Here is a 19020-nt window from a genome sequence, read left to right as displayed (position 1 = left end):
AATACGTGGACTCCATACGACGGTATATTAGAGAGTTTTAGCTGACCGTTCCCGACGGTCCGCTCCGCTCCGATAGCTAGCCCGATAGCTAGCGGGAGCGCCATTGCGCATGCGTAGCGCGCAAGGGCGCCTGCGGCGATACCGGAGCGGGGCCTGGCTCCGCTAATCGGGGCCTCTTAGCGGACCATGGTGGCAGCTTACGTTACCGTGCGGAATATCAACATGGCTGCCCCACGATGCGAGCGCGCCCCTGCGAACTCCGTTTCTTTAGTTGAAACGCGAGTGAGGAAATCGCGAAAGCTCTTCCGAATAGGCAAAGGTGCTACACTCCTCAACGAGCTTTAGTACAAAAGCGAAAAACGTCGACCGAAGCGTGGGGCTGCTTCTATGCAGCGCCGAGAAAGACAGCCTTGTCTTGGCTATTCCAAAGTTTATCGGCTTCTTTAAAATAATTTAGAACCATTGTACCGTGTAAGCGACTACTTTGTATTAAAAAGGTGAAATAAGGCACTAAACACGGTACTTTGCATTACTTGAGCGACCAAATTCCAATTCGTATCTTTACTTTGCGATGACGTTTTGGTTTGCACACGCACAGAGCACGACCAGTGACGCGAATCATTCCCCGTCGAGGGAGATACGGTTATCACTGAGCTAAAAGCCTTTCTGCCGCTGACGCTGCGGTCGTGCTTAGCGGGCCGTCAGGAGCATAGTGGAGCGTCAAAAACGGTCAGCTAAAACTCTCTATTGAGGAGTACGAAGCGACTGCGCCCACCCTTCGTTGCTGGGGGCATAGTCACTCCGTGCGCTGTACTCAGTTGAGATGAGTGGCCATGCGGCATGCGTGCGATTGCGGGTGCAAGGGTTTACTGTGCCGTCTGCAATGGATTTCTTTTTTTTTTATTCTGTTCCTGCGTCTGCTGCATGCCAGGTAAGCTCAGTGTGCTGTTGCCTCTCCAATTGACCGAAGCATGACTCAGTCGTGGCTTTCGCTCGCTTGTCGCGCCTTTACTTGCCGCTGTCAGCAGCTAACGAGGTTGTTGTATCAATGTTATATACCCTTTCTATCTCTATCTGCCCTCATTATTTTGCAATGCATCGTTTCTGTGCGTTGTGCGGGCTGCTGAAAGTAGCCCCTCCTTGCGCACGGTTGCGGTTACTTTCGGATGGCTGGCCGCACGGGGCTTTCGACTGCTGATAGGAGCGATGGTTCTTCTGATTCCGATCCGAATACGAGCCGAGCTCGAATTCGCATTCTGAGAGTTTCTCATCCGAGGAAGGGGTGTGAGTTCCACAGCATCAGATTCTGGTGTTGAAACGGTCGGGTCGTCGTCCCGGATTCGTGCACGACAAACTGAAAATATCTGGAAGAAAGGCGATTTCTCACCCATACTCTTTTCTTTCGACGTGTTACATTCCGGACACTATCATAGTCAAGTAAATCACTATGCTCTTCCTTGATATTCTGGAAACCAAGCCGACACTGGGGGTGTGTCACGGCCAGAAACACCCAGCAGGGAAAGGGTTAATAATTTGCTGGTACAAAAATTGCTCCAAATCACCGTTTATCAGTGGCACCACTGGTTTAGAGGTTTTACTTTTTGCTCTTGCATTTTTGGAATAGGCTTTGGAAGGTCATGGCTACCTCACACTGTTCATAAACAGTGTAGAAAAGACCAGGCGCTCCACCTTTAGTGCCAGTCTTCAGGTTTTGAATGTGGTGGAGTATGATAAGTTGTGGTAATTTGGGCACTTGTCTTCTGAAGTGTCTGCTGTAATTGTACCAGAGGGATGCTGTGGCTGTGCCCATGCTTTGTGTTTTTATTGTGTGAGCAATGGATGGGTCATGCCAACAAAATTTTCGCGTTGAAATGCATCACTCCGTAGAGAAGGACAGGACAACCGAGGGGCGGGAGCTGCTTTCGCGATGCTGGCGGCCCGCTCCAGTTGAAACGTGTCTCGCTTTGCCTCGACGAGTCCCACGACTGCCACTATTGCTTGAACGCGCTGTCAAATCATGTCTGGAGTCAGTGCGAGGCGAGCAGCAAAAGAGGAGCGAGTGGGAGTGATGGTGATCAAATGCCGATACTGGTGGGCAACAAGAGAGGCAGGTGACGGGCAGCTATTGCCAATGTGAATCAGGCAAGCATGACCACTGAGATGGTTAGATTGCTAAGCAAGGTTGGCTCTGTCTACGAGGGATGTGCGAGAAATGCTGCGTTGCTGCCATTTGAAGCCATAGCAAGGAGAGGGACATGCATACTTTAAGCTCTTCCTGTGGATCTTCAATAAATTTTTTCTCAACCCTTTCCTTCAAGTAACACTCAACTAAGTGAGTGTTACTTGAAATGGGGGAGATCATCTGTGTTGGCTGCCTAATTAGGCACAGTGTGCTAAACATGGGCTTGACATGTGATAAGGAAGTTGTGCAATTCATGGTTCCATGATTGATTGCCTTTGGTTCTTACCTTTGGTTCTCTGGGCCCAACAGATGATCCACCTTCCCATTTTGCAACACGTGCGCCGCTTTCTGGTGTCCCTGGTGATTTTTGGCACCACAGTACTTCTCATGGTGTGGGTGCCCGTGCGACTGATCCAGTTCCTTCTGCCTGGCTTTCTCCCATACCATGTCCTCATCTCAAGGTAATTACCTCTCTTGCCCATCCCATCTGAGCATGACCGATTATTAGCCCTGGCTTAAAGGGCAGTAAAGGCAGGACAACATTTTGCCTGTACTGCAAGCCCACGTCTTTCATACCTCTTTCGACATTTGTTTCATGCCGAACAGTACTTTGGCTGCTTAGAAGTAATTAAACTGGAAAATTGCTCTCTTCTGCCATCAGAAACAACACAAGTACATCACAAATATGAGCGGGTAGCTTAAAATACTAGTTCAGTAGTGCCATGAAACGAAGGGTGTAGAAGGTATTACTACTTTTCTGGCTAATGATGGGCTGAGGGTAGTGAAAGCAGCTCCTTTTATTTTAAAACCACGGATGCTCCGAACAATGACTTGGTATGCTATATGCGTGTGTCCTGATACCCATGCTGGTACCTACAGTACAACCCCTTGATACGTTCCCGGTTCATACAATTTCCCGGTTACTACGCTCTCAATTGTGAACACTAAAAACGCCCCATGGCAATTACGTTTTTTTTTTTTTTTGCGGTTACTACGTTCCTGGATAACACGATTTCCCGGTAAGTACTTTATGAAAATTTTATCCAACTATGACTGGATGACACCTTTTATGGTGAACGAAAAATGTGCTGACGTGCGTGTGGACCGAGTTTCAGCACGTGCGGCGCAATAAGCAGGTGCCGAGCGGAAGTCAGGCCGCCTGGGTCACCGTGGCGACTTTCCCGCAGTGCTGGGCTTGCTGGAGTTACTTGGTAGCACGGCTGCCTTTATCCAACGTCGCCTGTATAACGATGTCCCAACGTGCGAAACGCTAACCTTTGAAGAAATCGTGGTGGAATTATGCCATGAAGCCTCTGAGAAAGATGGCGGCGACGACGGGGAGGAAGACGTGGCGTTTTCAGCGGCCACATATGCTCAGGCCATAGGCAGCTTGGAAGCGGTGCAGAGTTACTTTTGCACGAAGGACAATCTGCTGGCGACTGACATGCACCGGCAGATGTTGAGAGACATGTACAAGAGAAAAAGGCCATTGAATGCTCATGTTTGTCTCTTAATTGCTTTTTTTTATTATTATTACTGCGGCGGATCGTACGTTTTCCCAAATAGTATGTTTCTTCCTTGCATTTTTTTTTTAAACGTATCAACGAGGCTCTACTGTATATGCACGGGAAATCAGGTCATGCGTAAATGTGGGGCCTGTGGTGTAATTCTACTGCGTGCCGGAAGGCATCTGGAAGGGCGCCGGAAGATATCCGGGGGCGTTGATTTCCCGCGGGGTCTCACACGATTGGCGCAGAGCGAAAACGCCGTCCAGCCTGCGTCACACGAATAAGTTTTGACTATAATTCTTGACGTCACGTAGACCCCGTGGGAAATCAACCCCGCCAGATATCTTCCGGCGCACCTTCCGGATGCCTTCCGGCACCCAGTAGAATTTGGCTCCTGGTTTTGTGTATCTGTCACACTGAGTGCACATTGGATGCACACTGAGTGATGAGGGCAGTTCACTCCCAATGAAAAAAATCAAGATCATCGAGGTTGGGGAGGGTGTTCACGACCTAGATGATTGTTCGCAAGTAAACATAAATTGTTGGCGAACAAGGTTGGCTGGTAGTGCAACAAACTTAGCTAACTGAAGTGTCTTGGTTTTTGATCCCTGCTGTATAACAAAATGTCTTAATTAAGGTCCTCTGTGTTTCATTTTATGGGCACTTCAACTGCATATGGTGAGTGCTGGCAAAGTTAAAAACTTAATGGAAAGCCCCCAGTGGTTGACACAAGCAGCGTCTTGCACACTGTCTGACCGAGATACCTCTCACGTTCAACCACGTCCGCCACTGGTGGCTGTCCTTTGTTCTCCACCTCTGTGGAGTTTACTCAGCAAACACTGCCTACTGGAAAGTCCCCAGCAGTTAACTAAGGCATGACCAACCATGCACTGTCTGATATATAGACTTTTTATATATTTGAATGCTTCCTCTGCTGGTAGTTCTGTCTCTCTTTGTCATCGCCACAGCAGTTACATATTTTGAACGCTGTCAGCACTTGCTGGAAAGCACTCAAGTGTCTGTGAACAAACAACTGACATCTACTAAACTACCTGGTCTGAAGACCTACCAGAGACGTCCGTGTTGGTGGCCTTCCCTCCCACTTCACCACTTTAAGGGGGGACACTGGTCTTGAGGACTGAAAATTTCCCAAAATGTCAATTTTCTGTATTAATTTTATTTGCACTCTACACATCCCAAATAATGTACCTGCAAAATATCATAGCTGTATCATAAGCATTCACAAAGCTGTCGCCCTTTGAAGTCGCCTAAATGACCATTTTTGCCTATGTTTCCAATGTTAGTGCCCTGTTTTCTCAGAAGCAATTTTTTTCCCACGAGGTCAGCTGTCAGGTACAATATCTTGGGATGTACTGGTTCGATTTGTATCATTTTTGCTGCATTTGAAAGCTTACAAACTGAACAGTGCAATAAAACCACAGAAGTATAGAATTTCCTTTTCCTGACACAAGATTTTATGCAGTTAGTTTTACAACTACATTGGTAATTGATGACTTGAGATTTATTAAATTTACACCGTTTGAATAAACAGTGCTAAAATTACTGCTGAAGTATAGTTGCACTCCCTGGTCCTTCTAGAGCACAAAGGGATAAAAGCTATTCAAATATATTTCATAGGTAGATAATAAAAAAACTGCCCGAAACGGAGTGCCATAACATGTTGCACAACTCTAAACTTACACCCCATAGACGAAAACTGACTGCATATTTGTTCTCATGATGTTAAAATACACTCAATGTGCAAATCTAAAGCACATAGGTTAAAAAATAACAAAAATGTCCTCAAGACCAGTGGCCCCCCTTAAACGGTGGCACAACTGACTGGAAAACCTTCGGTGATCAATGAATGCTGTGGCAACATTTCATCACTGGTTTGTTCTATAGACTTCTGTTTCCAAGTTCATCCACTGCAGGTGGCTTTCCCTCTTATCACAACTGGTTTTATGGCAAATGTTGGTAGCACTAAGAGTTTTCTGGCAGTTTACAAGCATATGAACAACATCTCATATACTGTTTGACGCATCTAAAGAGTGCGACTAGGTTCAGAGGTGTTTTCTGCTAGGGGCATCCTCCTCCCCCCACCCTCTTTATTTTGTGGTGCCAGTTATGTACAGCAAATGCCTGTGGAACTTAGTGGAGAGACCCCTACACCCGATGAATGCACGAGCAACGTCTCATACACTGTCCAATGTAGACACTTCCTTCCTCTCCTTTCCACTGTGGCTCTTGTACCACTGGCAGAACTTGCAAAACAAATCTTCTTTACTTTTGCTTCACCACCTCAACGGTTGTGCAGGAAATGCTTGAGAAGCTTAGTGCAAAGCTTACAACCATGGAGTAAGATATAAGCAGGAGCACCGACTTGGCTATCCCAGATGAGCCCTTAAAGGAACACTGAATTGATTTGTAAACATTGCGGGATTACTAGCGCAAATCGTAGTGTGGAGTGTCTAGGCCATGCTTCGACCACGCTCACTGCATTTACGTGACTTTATTCAGAAGGAAAATCAATTCAAAAATGCTGTCCTCTCTGCATCCTCCTTGCCGATTTCCTATGATGTTTCCTATGGCGTCAAAACAAGATGGCTTGGCTTGACTGCTACTGCATGGCTCACCGACCCTCCGACAGAGTCAGTCGGCCTAGCGTTTAGTCGGCCGGCGGGTCGTCGCAATTCGTTCGCTCAGTTGAAACTAAGCCATGGCACTTTTGTGCCAGGAAAAATGTGCCTTTAGTTAGTTTGTAGATTGTATCAAGCTCTAAGCCCAAGTCGCTCCACACAAGCGCACATGCGACGCTACGCTGACTGGCACAATAGCAGGAAAATCTAGGGCCAATTGAAGGCGGGAGAAGTGGTAGTCAGGCGAAAAGCAAAAACGCCCGTGTGTACGAGATTTCGGCGCATGTTGAAGATCCCCAGGTGTTCAAAATCAATCTGGAGCCCTCCACTACGGCGCGTCTCATCGCCTGCGGTGCGTCGGCGCGTGAAACCCCGCAATCAATCAATCAATCAATCAGAAGTGGTAGTTAATATAGGTACCGAGGAGTTAAAATCAACCAAAACTTTTATCGTACAGCGTAAAACCAGGGTGTGGGAAGCACTTTTTGCGCTGGGTGAACTAGAACTGCGGTCAGCAGCACAACCACACATCTGCGAACGTTTTTCTGTCTATGGAATGCAGTCGCTACACATGAGATACTGTGGGAATATGGGGGACACTTACTGCACTATACTCGGGGACAACTTTCTGTGGCAATGGAGCGAAAGCTACGGAGGGAGGGAGAGGGGGAAGCTAACTGCTCTGTGTTACTGCGCGAAGTAGTTCACAATAAACTGGTTTCGGTTTCAGTTTCGGCGTGACCGATACCCATTTGCTACAGTTCATTTCTTCACATAAGCTCCGTAGTTGAGTGCGCTGAACCACGATCACCAAGCATGCAGGCATATTGGCGTCTCCTTTCACACGCTTCATTTTTTTGTAAACACAGGCCAACGCTTTGACTGGACACGGCCCGAGCGGCCGTGAACAGGAGAACTCAGACCAACTGTGGACTCTGTATCGTTCAGAAAAGAAGTGAAGTTTGCAAGCGCTGCAGTTTTGACGGAATGCACCGATCTGTAAACTGTTCTACTGGGCAGCACCATTGGCACGTGCGGCGTACTTACCTAGCGCGGTCGCGGTATGCCGAATGAGCAGCATGCACAAATGCTTACGCATACGCTCGCTTACGCCGGGAAACTGGCTAACCGAACGGATTGCGAAAACAGTGGAGAATCCCGGTTGCATCAGTCTCACTTGGGCGTACACTTTGCAAACCACTCGCTTCGTTTGTTTAGACAGCGAAGCTTCTTACAAATCCTACGCAGAGAATGAAGTGGCGAGCTGCCGAAAGCTGTCGACAAGAACGCCATGTTTTTGTTTTTTTTTGGAGGAGGGAACCATTGCGACGCCAGCGGCGACAGCCGCAACCAAAAATATCCGGAAATGTAAAAAAAATGCTCTCTGTTTTATATATTCTGGATAGCAATTTAGTAGCATTATCACTGCGAGTCTAAAACATAAGAACTAAATATTCTTGAATTGCTGAGGTTGCCGCCAGCCAATTATTTTTGTTAAACTACTTCCAGGTGCGCAGTGAAAAGGCGTGGTCTGGCTCCGTAGCCTTGACTGCATTTCCACAGAAAGTTGTCCCCGAGTATAGTGCTATAGAAGAAATAGTCGTCTAAGCTGCTTGAAATGCTAAAACTAAATAAAAATGTAATTAAGGCTTGGGTTTGGGCTAGTTGGCTATACATGGTTTGAACAAACAGTGCAAGGACGCGGACGACAGAACTTCCGGAACAGCGCTTGTACTGTCTTTTTTCCGTTTTGTAGTCCGCGTCCTTGCACTGTTTGCAAAAATGTAAACTGGCTTTTAAAGTTGATTTATTTATTTTTGCTCAATGTTTTTTTATACTGAATTCACCATTTTTGGTTCGTAACGTTCATTGCTCCACGAGCGAGTTTGCAGAACGTGCTCACACTGAAATTGACGTGCTGGCGAGTTCTCGTTGGTGTGGTGTTGCCATAAGCACTGACTGCTTGCGGGCGCAGTCCCAAATCAGCCGACCCTTGGCCTTGTGCGACCACGCCTCTTACGATACAGGCACGAGCCAGGCAAGTTCCAAAGATGGGGGGAAAGCGCATCGTATTTGAGCATCTGCGGTGACGCGGAGGGCATTCGTCCACTGCGTATGCCTTAGCCAGTGATTGTTACGATTCCAGGCCATGCTGGTAGGCTTAGCTGATGCATTTTATAGCCGACAACATGGCACAAGCACGGTATGCCGATTACCGAGATATCGAAAATGCCCAGCCAAAGATAACGTTGTATGCCAAGCATGTTGTTTCACAGAACCGAAACTGGTTTGAATCCTCATCTTGGACACGGTCCAATTACATAGCACCTTGTGTTGACGTCACTGCTGTTGGTGCGGCCGCCACAAACCGCCTTATTGCCCGGATAAATGATGAAAAGTGTGTGTATTTGAGCCAGTCTACGCAGTGCAAGCATGAACAGGCGCTTGAAAAATTCTCTCCAGTGTCCCTTTAATGTCTCCAACTCCCGGGGCACAGTGTAGATGGTGCTGCCAATGGGTACTATTCTCCAGCGTTCCTCGCGCGTACGGAGAACACTGCTCCCGCCGGGCGCGACGGGGATAAGGTGGCTGCATTCTGACACAACTTGTCGTCTGCTTGGTGCTGGTTCGTTTTGGGCATGTTTTGTCACGCCCGTTGTGGGCCTACTACGCACGGCTTGATGAGCTTGTTCGACAGCACCTCCTGGGAAACCGGTCCCTGACGGGATGAAGTTGTCGTACGGCAATGACACCTCGAGGATTGGATTGCAGGGTGGGAAAACAAAATGTAGAGACCGCATAGAGACATCTGGCTCTTTACAAATGCAACTTTTTGTGCACTGTGTGCCATGAATAAAACTTAAATTGGCGAATACAAATTCGGTTGTGTCCTACATGTATTACAAAAGCCTACAGAAGCCAACTAGTCCTGACAAATAGCGCTTGTAAAAGTGCGCTGTACTTTTTTTCCACTTGTAAACTAAACTTACTGGCTCAAAATCGATATGAATGCTAACCAGTCAGCTCACATGCCAAATTTTTTCAGTATCTCCGCTCTTGTCACGCGGGGATATAGCCCTGAGCTTGTTTTTTTCTCTTTTGGAACTGCGTATGGCAGTACACATTGCATTATGCCTACTGCATATCACACTGCTGTATAGTGCACTGCGCTCCTGAGAGCTACATCAGAATAGTCGAAAACAGCTTGCTTCTTGGTGTAGAACGTACGTAAAATGTGGAGTGCTCCTGGGCTAGGTGCTTTTGAAGGCAACACCAAGTTTTAAATTACTAAATTACCTGAACTATTTGAATTGCATAAACAGCTGCTCCTTTCATCAATTATGCTAGTTGTGAGTATTTCCGAAGCAAACCACAGCACGAGCACGCAGGGGTACGCTTCGGGAAATCTTTCCATATCGCCGCTGCACACAGTATGAATATATACCACACCTTTTCAACATATCACTTGCCCCCTCCCCCTACCTATTTAACACTTGCGACCTTTTAAATGGTTGTCCAGCTGTAATTACAACACGCAGATACGACATGCAGGGGGCAGACTTCCGTCGATGCCACCATTAACTCTTTCGGGACCGCTCCATAGGCCATCGATCACATGTGATCGATGGTTTCACGAGCCTGCAGAATACAAATTTTCGCTCGATGGAACACCTAGCGACATCTAGGAGATAGTTTGAAAACTATAGTTTTCTCTTTTGTGAAGTTTCTTTTTTTATCGCCAGGCGGCAACGCATCAGATATTTTATTCTGACGGGCAGTGGTTTCGAATGTAAACAAACATGGCGTCATACTCGCGCAAGCGCGATAAGAAATCCGCCTCATCTCGTCTCGCATATCTTCGCCTTCTACTGTGGATTTTAATGATGAGAGTGGCAGTGAAGAGTCGAAATGCGGCTTTAGAGATCGGATTTCAGCTCGAGTGAGGATTCAGGTGTCGATCAGCCTGGAACATCAAATTGCGCTCAAAGGTGGGTGTTGGTTTCGGTTTCAATTGTCTCTGGAGTAGGTATGTGCGCTTGAAATATGTTCTGGCTGGTTTATATTTGTTCGCTAGGGTGTTAACTACCTATGGTGGTGATCTCCTGCCACCATCTCAGAAAGGGATTAAGTTTTCGCCGAGACGAAAGCCCGGCGTGTACCTGGGCGACGACGTAGCCATGGCCCTAGTGCCAAAGAGATCACGCACAAAACAAAAAACCAGTTACACCTAGCCGCATCAAACTTTCGCGATGAAGAAACAAAGCATTGTGTTAGATTTTGTATATCCTGAAATAATTTTATTCTTTTTGAATATTGTTATATTTACGCTTTTTTCTATCTTTTTCTGTAGTTTTTTTACAAAGTTCTTTCTTTAAGATTTTTTCATGGTTCTATCGTCAGTGTTGAAGTAAAACTTGGTATTGTATGTCAAAGAACATATAATTAGCTGCATTTTGGTATATGCTAAGGTAGGATGGTGCCTTTGCTTTACGTAATAAAAAATTTGTAGCGAGACCTCACTTTTTCATCACTTTTCCGGGCGGTCCAGAAAGAGTTAATAAGATAGCAACAGGTGTGGATTTCAGCACATGTTACTGATTTAATTTAAATTAAATTTATTTAAATTAAATTTAATCTTGAAATATTCACAAGAACTTCTTATGACAGCATATAGGTCATTATCCGGCTTGGCTCTTTATTGTAGAACAACTTTATTTTCGTATATGAGGTGTAACACGCCGATGCAACTCAGGCGATAAGGCGCGCCATAGTGGAGGGCTCTGGATGCGGCCGGGAATCAAACCCATGTCCTTGGGCTCAGCAGCACGCCTTAGCCACTGAACCACCGTGGTGGGTAACAACTTTATTTTCACAAACCAGGTCATCAGAATACATAGCAATGCAACTGCCGTTATCTGCTGGCGGCATCGACGATATTACAGAACCACACAGTGACCTTTAACATTGGGCCCTAAGTTACGGCGGGGGTTAATACAAAGGTAGCGTTCTAAATACTTTGGTCATGCTGACAGCGCCTTTCCGTATTCATTGCAAGGCAACAGCCGTAAATTTCTTGTGGGAAAATGTATGCATCATTGCCGTACGCCTATGGAGACTACAGACGACCCTCGTAAACATTGCTTGTGTGTAGAAGAAGCATATAATCGTGAAGCATTGGCAGGGTAGCGGGCGTGCAAAAAAAGGGCGATTTTTACGCTGCATCGTTTTACCGTAAGCAGAATCAGGCTAGAGTGCATGTTGCAGTGTGCAGTATTACTCTAGCTCATTTCTTGTTTAGTTTTTCCGAGATCGTCGTTGTACAACTGCATCTTAGATCTGCTGGGTTAGATCGATATTTTTCAGCTCGCCTTGATTATTCCTGACTAAACACTCCCTGATAGAGAAGAACCGTTGTTCACATATGTCGCAGTGTGCAATTAGCCCACCACTCATTGCAGCTGCACGCTGTGATTTAGATGCCGCACGTATCCCGTGATAGCGCACACAGTTTGACATGTTGGAAGACATGTCACGGCGAAAGGAAAGCCGCTGGGGAGAGCGAAAAAGGGGGAGACCAATGTACAAAGGCACAACGACAAGAGGGGTGTGAAAGAGGAAGAGAGCAAAGTAAGAGTTGGGTGCCCGGTGGCGCAGAAACATTATGGGCCTACGGAAATGATTTTTTCTGGGCCACAGTTGGTGCTTCTCTTTATCTTACTCTGTGCTTGCGACTGTTGACGAATACATAAGTAATGTCACATGCATTGCTGGGGCACAAAGAGTAAAGGGGAGGAGCAGGAAAGAGTGAAAGCCATGCTGCTCAGAGCCTCAGAGTGGAACAGATGTGTGTGCATTGTCTCCCAGCAAAGAATTTCGAGGTGAACGTTTGCTTTTTCACAAATACGCTGTGAAAGAAAGGCTCGAGGGAATTCGAGGTTTTGTGCGCTGAAGTCTTACTTGAGCTTTGAGGCAGGCTGTTGTAGAGGGCTATGGATTAATTTATATCACCTGGGGACCCTAAACGTGTGCCGAAATCTTATACTTATGGGCATGATGTTGTTTTGTTTTCTGTTCAGAAAACAGCTGTCACTGCCAGCAAGCATGTTGCACATGGTGTAACACCAAGTGCTGTCTGAAATAGTGCCACTGCTGTAGCTAGTTGACACTCCGTGTGCCAGTTTGCACAGGAAAACTGCACAGGCAGAGGGGTAAAAAAAGTGGGTTGGACCAGCAGAGCTTGTGAGTCTATTTAATCGGCCAAAAGTCGCTTTGCAGATATTACTGGTAGTGCTTGTCAGTCGGGTGGATAAGGTCGAACTTTAGAAACACGTGCGACTGGAGCATTGTGGCCCAGCTTGTTTTCACATTTACATAGTGGCTGAGTAGAGCAGCAACTTTTAATGAAAAAAAAGTTGTGAGGATGATATTGGGAAGGTAATCTTACGGGATGAACCAGTGCCAGTGTGTTATCTTCTCTAAATTTCCCTTTGTCTGGGGTACGAACCTTTTGCAAACGCCCCATACCCACGACAAGCAAGGCATCCATGCTTCGCTTATGCAGTGGTTTATTTTTTTTCCCCCTGTCAAATGCATTGAGAATGCTATTTTTCAAAATGCATCATTTAATGAGTGTGATGTCAGAATAAGTGCACATCACTCACTGTCACTCGATGTGATTAGAGCAACTGTGCGCCAGTGCACAGGCAACTGGTGCCAGTGTTAAAGCTGCTGGCTCGTTGCCGTGGAGTGTGCCGGGTGCACCTACCAATAGCATGCACCACAGCTGGCCCTTGCGCTCCTGCCACATGACACAGGGAAGGGACCGAGTGGGAAAGTCTGGAGCAGTGTCGCTGCCGTGGTGCCACTTCCAGTGTACCGCTGTTGAATGCTTAGTGTGGACAGGGCCGTCTCGCATGGGTCCCCCACGCAGAGCTGGTGCTGTCAAAAAACTGGGTAATCTCGTTTTAGGTCTCATTTTGCCTTCGCTGAGCCCTGAAAATTGACACAAGTTGTGAACGCTGAATTTCCTTTTGACCATCATTACCAGCAGTCTTTTTTATTGGTTTCAATTTACTGTTGAAGCAGCACGCCTGCATTCGCAAGATTTTGCCTCCGTTCAGTGTTTGGTCCCCGAGTGGTGCTTTACGAAGGCGCTGTCTCCCCTTCCAGCGAGAGCCCCTCGCAGGAGATCTCGCTGGAGCTGATCCTGCTGCAGGTGGTGCTGCCCACGCTGCTGGAGCAGGGCCACATGAAGCAGTGGCTCAAGGCCCTGGTGCGTGCCTGGTGCCTGGCTGTGGCCTGCCTGCTCGACCTGCGCTCCTACCTGCTGGGGGACGGCACCGGGCCCACAGACGGCGGCCAGCCAGGCGCTGATCAGGTAGCGTCTACCTTGGCAATCGAGCTGCTGGGCCACTGTTCGACGTACTTGTCATACAGGGACGATGTCGGTGTGCTGGAAAAGCCACACTTCCTCCACTGATTCCCAATAGAGAACTTGTAACAGGGGTAACTGCCTTTCAACCACTAAAATTGCATTGGACGATATTTTTTGAAGAAGACTTATTATGGAATTGTTCTAATACTAACATTTTGTAAGTGCCTGTCCAAAAATATTTTAGTCTGCATGGGTGGCAGAAAGATTGACTGAAATCATAGAAAAATGGCTATTCTCACATCTCAATGTGTGGTGTCTCCCACTACCAAGCAGTTCCATTTTGCTATCTTTGAACAGCTTGTTCCTGCACCCCTCCTTTTTCGCCATCCTCTCGCAACTGCAAATATTGAATGCACAAATGACACAAAACACGAGCTGCAGTGCAGTTGGTTTTTGTGCTGTGCGGCACCTCCTTGCTGGAGGTGTGCGTGTGTGTGAGAGAGATCACACCTTTTTGTAGTGCAAGAACATTTGTTGTTTACTTTGTTCATAGAGTCTTCATGGAAGCTGAAAATTTACAGCAGCAAACCTGTGCATGTGTCATGCACACGGAAGCTGAAAAAGACATGAATGTGCATGTGTGTAACATACTTTGCTCAACTCTTTAGTTACCACGCCTATTCAAATCGATCACCGGTGATTGATGATTTATATTGCCTATTTCGACATGTTGTAGTCGTTTCTCGTGCACCTAATGCGGCCAGTGGTTAGTCTAGGCACTGCACTTTTAGAATCAGTTTAAATTTTCCTGCTCCAGCGACACTGAGTCTTTTGACGGTATTTTTTGCGAGCTGATGTGGGTGTGTTTTTGAGGAAGGGGGCTTGGCTGCTGCACTTGACAAATAAGGATGCAGATCGTGGTTAGGCTGCATTACTATTACTATATTTTTTTGTCAAAAAACTCCTGGCAAGTCAAGTACCAAATAATGTTGTCAGCTTTGTAATCTGACAGCGTTGAGAGGTGATAATTACTTGAAAATGACACCAGCTATTCACTGGTAATTTTGGTTCGGAGAGCTTTATTCTGCCAAAGCTTATTTCTGATGGTCCCCCGCATGTCTAGCAAGTGTGCTTGGCATTTTCAGCCAGTTTCCAGCAGTTGCAGTTTCGTTTTTGTGTTGCGAAATTTATATTTGGCACTACTACGCAGTTACCCAACTACAATCGCGGGTTCGATTCCCGGCCGCGGCGGCCGCTTTTCTGATGGAGGCGAAAAGCAAAAACGCCCGTGTGTACGAGATTTCGGCGCACGATAAAGATCCCCAGGTGGTCAAAATTAATCCGGAGCCCTCCACTACGGCGCGCCTCATCGCCTGCGTTGCGTCGGCGCGTTAAACCCTACAATCAATCAATCAATCAACCCAACTACAAGCTCATTTGCCATGGCGTCTCCGTTACCCGCTACTGTTCCCCAAATTAAGCATGCCGCTCGTGCTTCCACTTTATGTATGTCTTACTTCTGCGATAACAGCTTCCGCTGAAAGTCAAAAGATAACACCAAGTCGTCGGGTATCAGTTCAGACGAGGAGAACGCTTCCAATTGGCCTTGAACACCGGCATCTGTTCATCGGCCAGTTTCGGTTTCATAGGAGGGTATTTCCGGAGTTCTAGTGTCGCTGCTTAGTAGAACTGCCTATTCTGACAAAGTCTCCAACTGCCTGTTCTGACAAAGTCTCTATTTGTTTCTTTTCGAAATTGTTAGGTGGCGCTGCAATGTAGTAGGCTCGTAGTGCTGAACTCTCTTCATAGCACGACGGCAGCTTGGTGAAAGCTTGCTGCGCACGATTCTAGCGCATCGTACCCTATTCCTGCAGGCAGGGCTACCATAGCGAGTCGGAACATGATAATAAACCGCAAATGAAAGTTCTGACTGATAAGTGATCATCAGAACGTCAACAAGCATCCACCGAAGAGTTTGGTTTTCAACTCCAAGCAGATTTCCTTGCAACGCTTGCTTGCCTTCAATATTGTGCTGGTCACGATCACTGACAAGGTGTTTTTACATCCCGTGGAGGCTAATTGGGGCCTTTAATAATGTCAAACCGCTAGATTTCTTCTAGAGAACCATCCAAAATAGCAAAATTTGAAACAGTGGTTGGGCTTCACCACAAGGCAGGGGCACGATGCAAGCTAAGAGTTCCTTTTTATCTGACAAACTGTACCATGCAACTAAATTTTTTTTTCTAGGATGGGTTTTTGAAATGTTTACCTACAAAATGTATATTCTAAATTTTTCCTACTACTGGTGGTTTATTATACACAACTTACTTTTTTTTTATTTTCTTCGATGCCTGGACAAAAATTTCGAATTCGATAATTTTTTTCGCAATAATTATTTCTGAGAACATTATTAAAACTGGTGTCGTTAGAAAGCGCTTGGAATCATCTGCATTTTATGCCACTGCAATGTGTGCCTAAGCAATAAGTATAGCACAGAAAAAATGTTTTGTTCATCATCATCACCAGCCTATTTACACCCACTGCAGGGTAAAGGTCTCTCCCATTAATCTCCAGTTACCCCGGTCGTGTTCCCTCATAACTGGTCAATTTCCCACGGTAACGAAGGAGTTAATTGTTCGGTACTGACTACAGTGACGGGGCCCGTCGCTGTAAAATCTGCACTACAGTGACGGGGCCCCGTCACTTTAAAAGAATCACTATAGTGACGGGGCCCCCTCATCTGTTCATGCACTACACGTGTTTTGCCAGTCAGTCGTTCGCACGAGCTGCCTGGCGCACGAGCTGCCTGGCGCTTGTTTATGGAAAGGCTGTGCCTAGCGTTCCACGGTAACGAAGGAGTTAATTGTTCGGTACTGACTACAGTGACGGGGCCCGTCGCTTTAAAATCTGCACTACAGTGACGGGGCCCCGTCACTTTAAAAGAATCACTATAGTGACGGGGCCCCCTCATCTGTTCATGCACTACACGTGTTTTGCCAGTCAGTCGTTCGCACGAGCTGCCTGGCGCACGAGCTGCCTGGCGCTTGTTTATGGAAAGGCTGTGCCTAGCGTTCCACGGTAACGAAGGAGTTAATTGTTCGGTACTGACTACAGTGACGGGGCCCGTCGCTTTAAAATCTGCACTACAGTGACGGGGCCCCGTCACTTTAAGGGGGGACGTGGCTTTCAAAATCAACTTTTTTATTTCTGAGTGGATTTTGATGAAAATTGGCACAGCAACTGGAAATGCTTCTGTGATAACACCATAAAAATTTCAAGATAATATTTTGATAACTTTTTTATTTATTAAATTTTCTTTCTGTTCCGCTTGTACCGAGCTTGAGCGACTTATAAAACACGATAGAAAACTTGTTCGAAGTGCTTTGCATTCCCAAATGAATGGGCGAGGTCGTGACAGTTTTACAATTTTTTTTTTACAAAACAATATTTTTTAGTTTTCATTTTTTTAGAGGTTAATGTGCAACAGGCATGTCGACTGTGAACGACTATTTGAATAAAAAAGTCACAAAAAACAAATCTGGAAAACCAAAAGTGTCACGACCTGAACTGTTCATCAAGGAATGTAATGCAAGAAACGGAATCAAAATAGACCCAGTGGTCACGAAGAAATCCCTGGTACAAGCGACACAGGTGGCAAAAAAAACTGTTTTGAGAAAACGGCTTCCGAAGTTGCAACATAGGTTTCACTTATCAAAAGTTGCCACGGTTGCAGCCTTTCATGTCCTTTTGAACATGGGGCTTCTGGAAGGCCTTGCCTTGAAATTGGAGTGCCTTTTACAGCCTTTCTCTTTCCAGAAAACATCATTTTCAGCTCCTCCGTGAAGAGTACATACCCCCTTTGCAAACCAAACGGAGGGGAAGATGGGTTTCAATGGGCTTTCAATGCAAAGTAGGTTAGCTGGTTGGCTGTATCGCAGTGGACAACCTCCTTTTGCAGTGTTGTCACCATGGCAACAAGTTAAGCATTTTTTTTACTTAATTTTGAACATTTCTGGCTTTTTTTTTGTTTTATCTTGCCTGGCACAGCAACTTAGTACTCATATGTGCAGGTGTTCATTGCCAAAAGTTTGCATACCACAAGGATGAAAATGAGCTACTTTGAAGCTTGGTAGAGTATTCTGCATAACTCCCAACTTCAATGCAAGAGCATATTTTTTTACTACTTTTGACATTCAAGGCATCTAATATTTCTCGCAGCACAGCCAGTATGCCCTAAGCAATGGTATCAATAATTTCCCTAAAAAAATCACTGTTAAATGCTGCCACAGTAACGTACATTTTTAACGCAGAGAGCATATTTTATTCCTATATTACTAACTCAAACCTGTTTGCATGAAAATTACAAGTGCACAGGAAAAAAAAAAAAAAAACGTAGCACAAGAAAGGCGATATGGCTCGCGCGCATCGCAGCGCACGCTTACCGCGACATATCGTACTTTGATTATCCCTGATATGGCTTGTCAGGTCGCTTTTAAGATTAAATCTAACGTCGCAGGCATTAATTACAACTACTGGCATTCAATCGTAACCGGTTGCCCAGTCATGTGATGCTCCAATGCGCGTCGGCTATGCCGTGCGCGCCGCAGCGTTTGACGCGTCGACCGTTTCTTTCTCAAGGCTAGCGAGCCCACAGTCAAAACACAGCAATAACTAAGCGTGTAAACATCGCAAATCCGACTAAAAGTTCACTTCACGAACCGCTATCGCAAGCGCGCACACCGCGTCACCCACCAAGGTCTGGCGACGGTAGAGTCACGCGCACCACGAAGCGTTCGATGACCTCCGCCTTTCGAGCCACACAACTTCCCGTAATCTGGCTCGTTATATCTGGCATTCCCATCGCGATAACGTGCGTGTTGAATACCACAGATTGAACAGAAACTCGGCCGAGCGAAGCGGCGAAAATGAACTCCATCCGCTCGCTACGCAGCTCAGGCGGCCGCCATCTTGCGTTGCGCCCGCGACATCCAATCAGGAGGGTCACTGTTCTTCGCCCCGACCGGAGGACCAATAGCGCTTCAGCATCTATTTCTAGTTTCGTTTGTGCGTCGTTTCTTTTCTGCCGTTTGTGCGTTTGTGAATGAACGAAGATACAAGAGACGAGCGGAACCGGAAAGACGATCGCTCGGCCGATCTAACCATATCAAAATGGCCGCGCCCGGTGGCACCGTTGCGGAGATAGAGCGCTCCGAAAATTGCCGTTTTTTCGCCCTTTTGCGCTGATAGTTTGTCACCGCGCCTGACAAAAGTATTTTTTTATGCCACTTTGCGACGTTTTTCAGCGTAAAAACTTTG

The 19020-nt window shown here is 46.4% G+C and overlaps 1 protein-coding gene across 1 annotated transcript in view; it reads left to right on the top strand.

Annotated features, from left to right (window-relative positions):
* The window catches only part of LOC144154913 (E3 ubiquitin-protein ligase MARCHF6), an 88354-nt gene that overhangs the window by 43249 nt on the left and 26085 nt on the right, over positions 1-19020 (top strand). Inside the window, exons 14-15 of the mRNA XM_077686028.1 lie at positions 2492-2643; positions 13500-13707. Coding sequence (XP_077542154.1) covers positions 2492-2643; positions 13500-13707 — 360 coding nt within the window. The remainder of the gene's footprint in view (positions 1-2491; positions 2644-13499; positions 13708-19020) is intronic.

Source organism: Haemaphysalis longicornis, unplaced genomic scaffold, assembly GCF_048455015.1.
Source record: "Haemaphysalis longicornis isolate Haplotype H1 unplaced genomic scaffold, Haemaphysalis longicornis Haplotype H1 scaffold_1, whole genome shotgun sequence".
NCBI classification, from domain to species: Eukaryota; Metazoa; Arthropoda; class Arachnida; order Ixodida; family Ixodidae; genus Haemaphysalis; species Haemaphysalis longicornis.
This window is presented reverse-complemented; position numbering and strand designations above follow the sequence as displayed.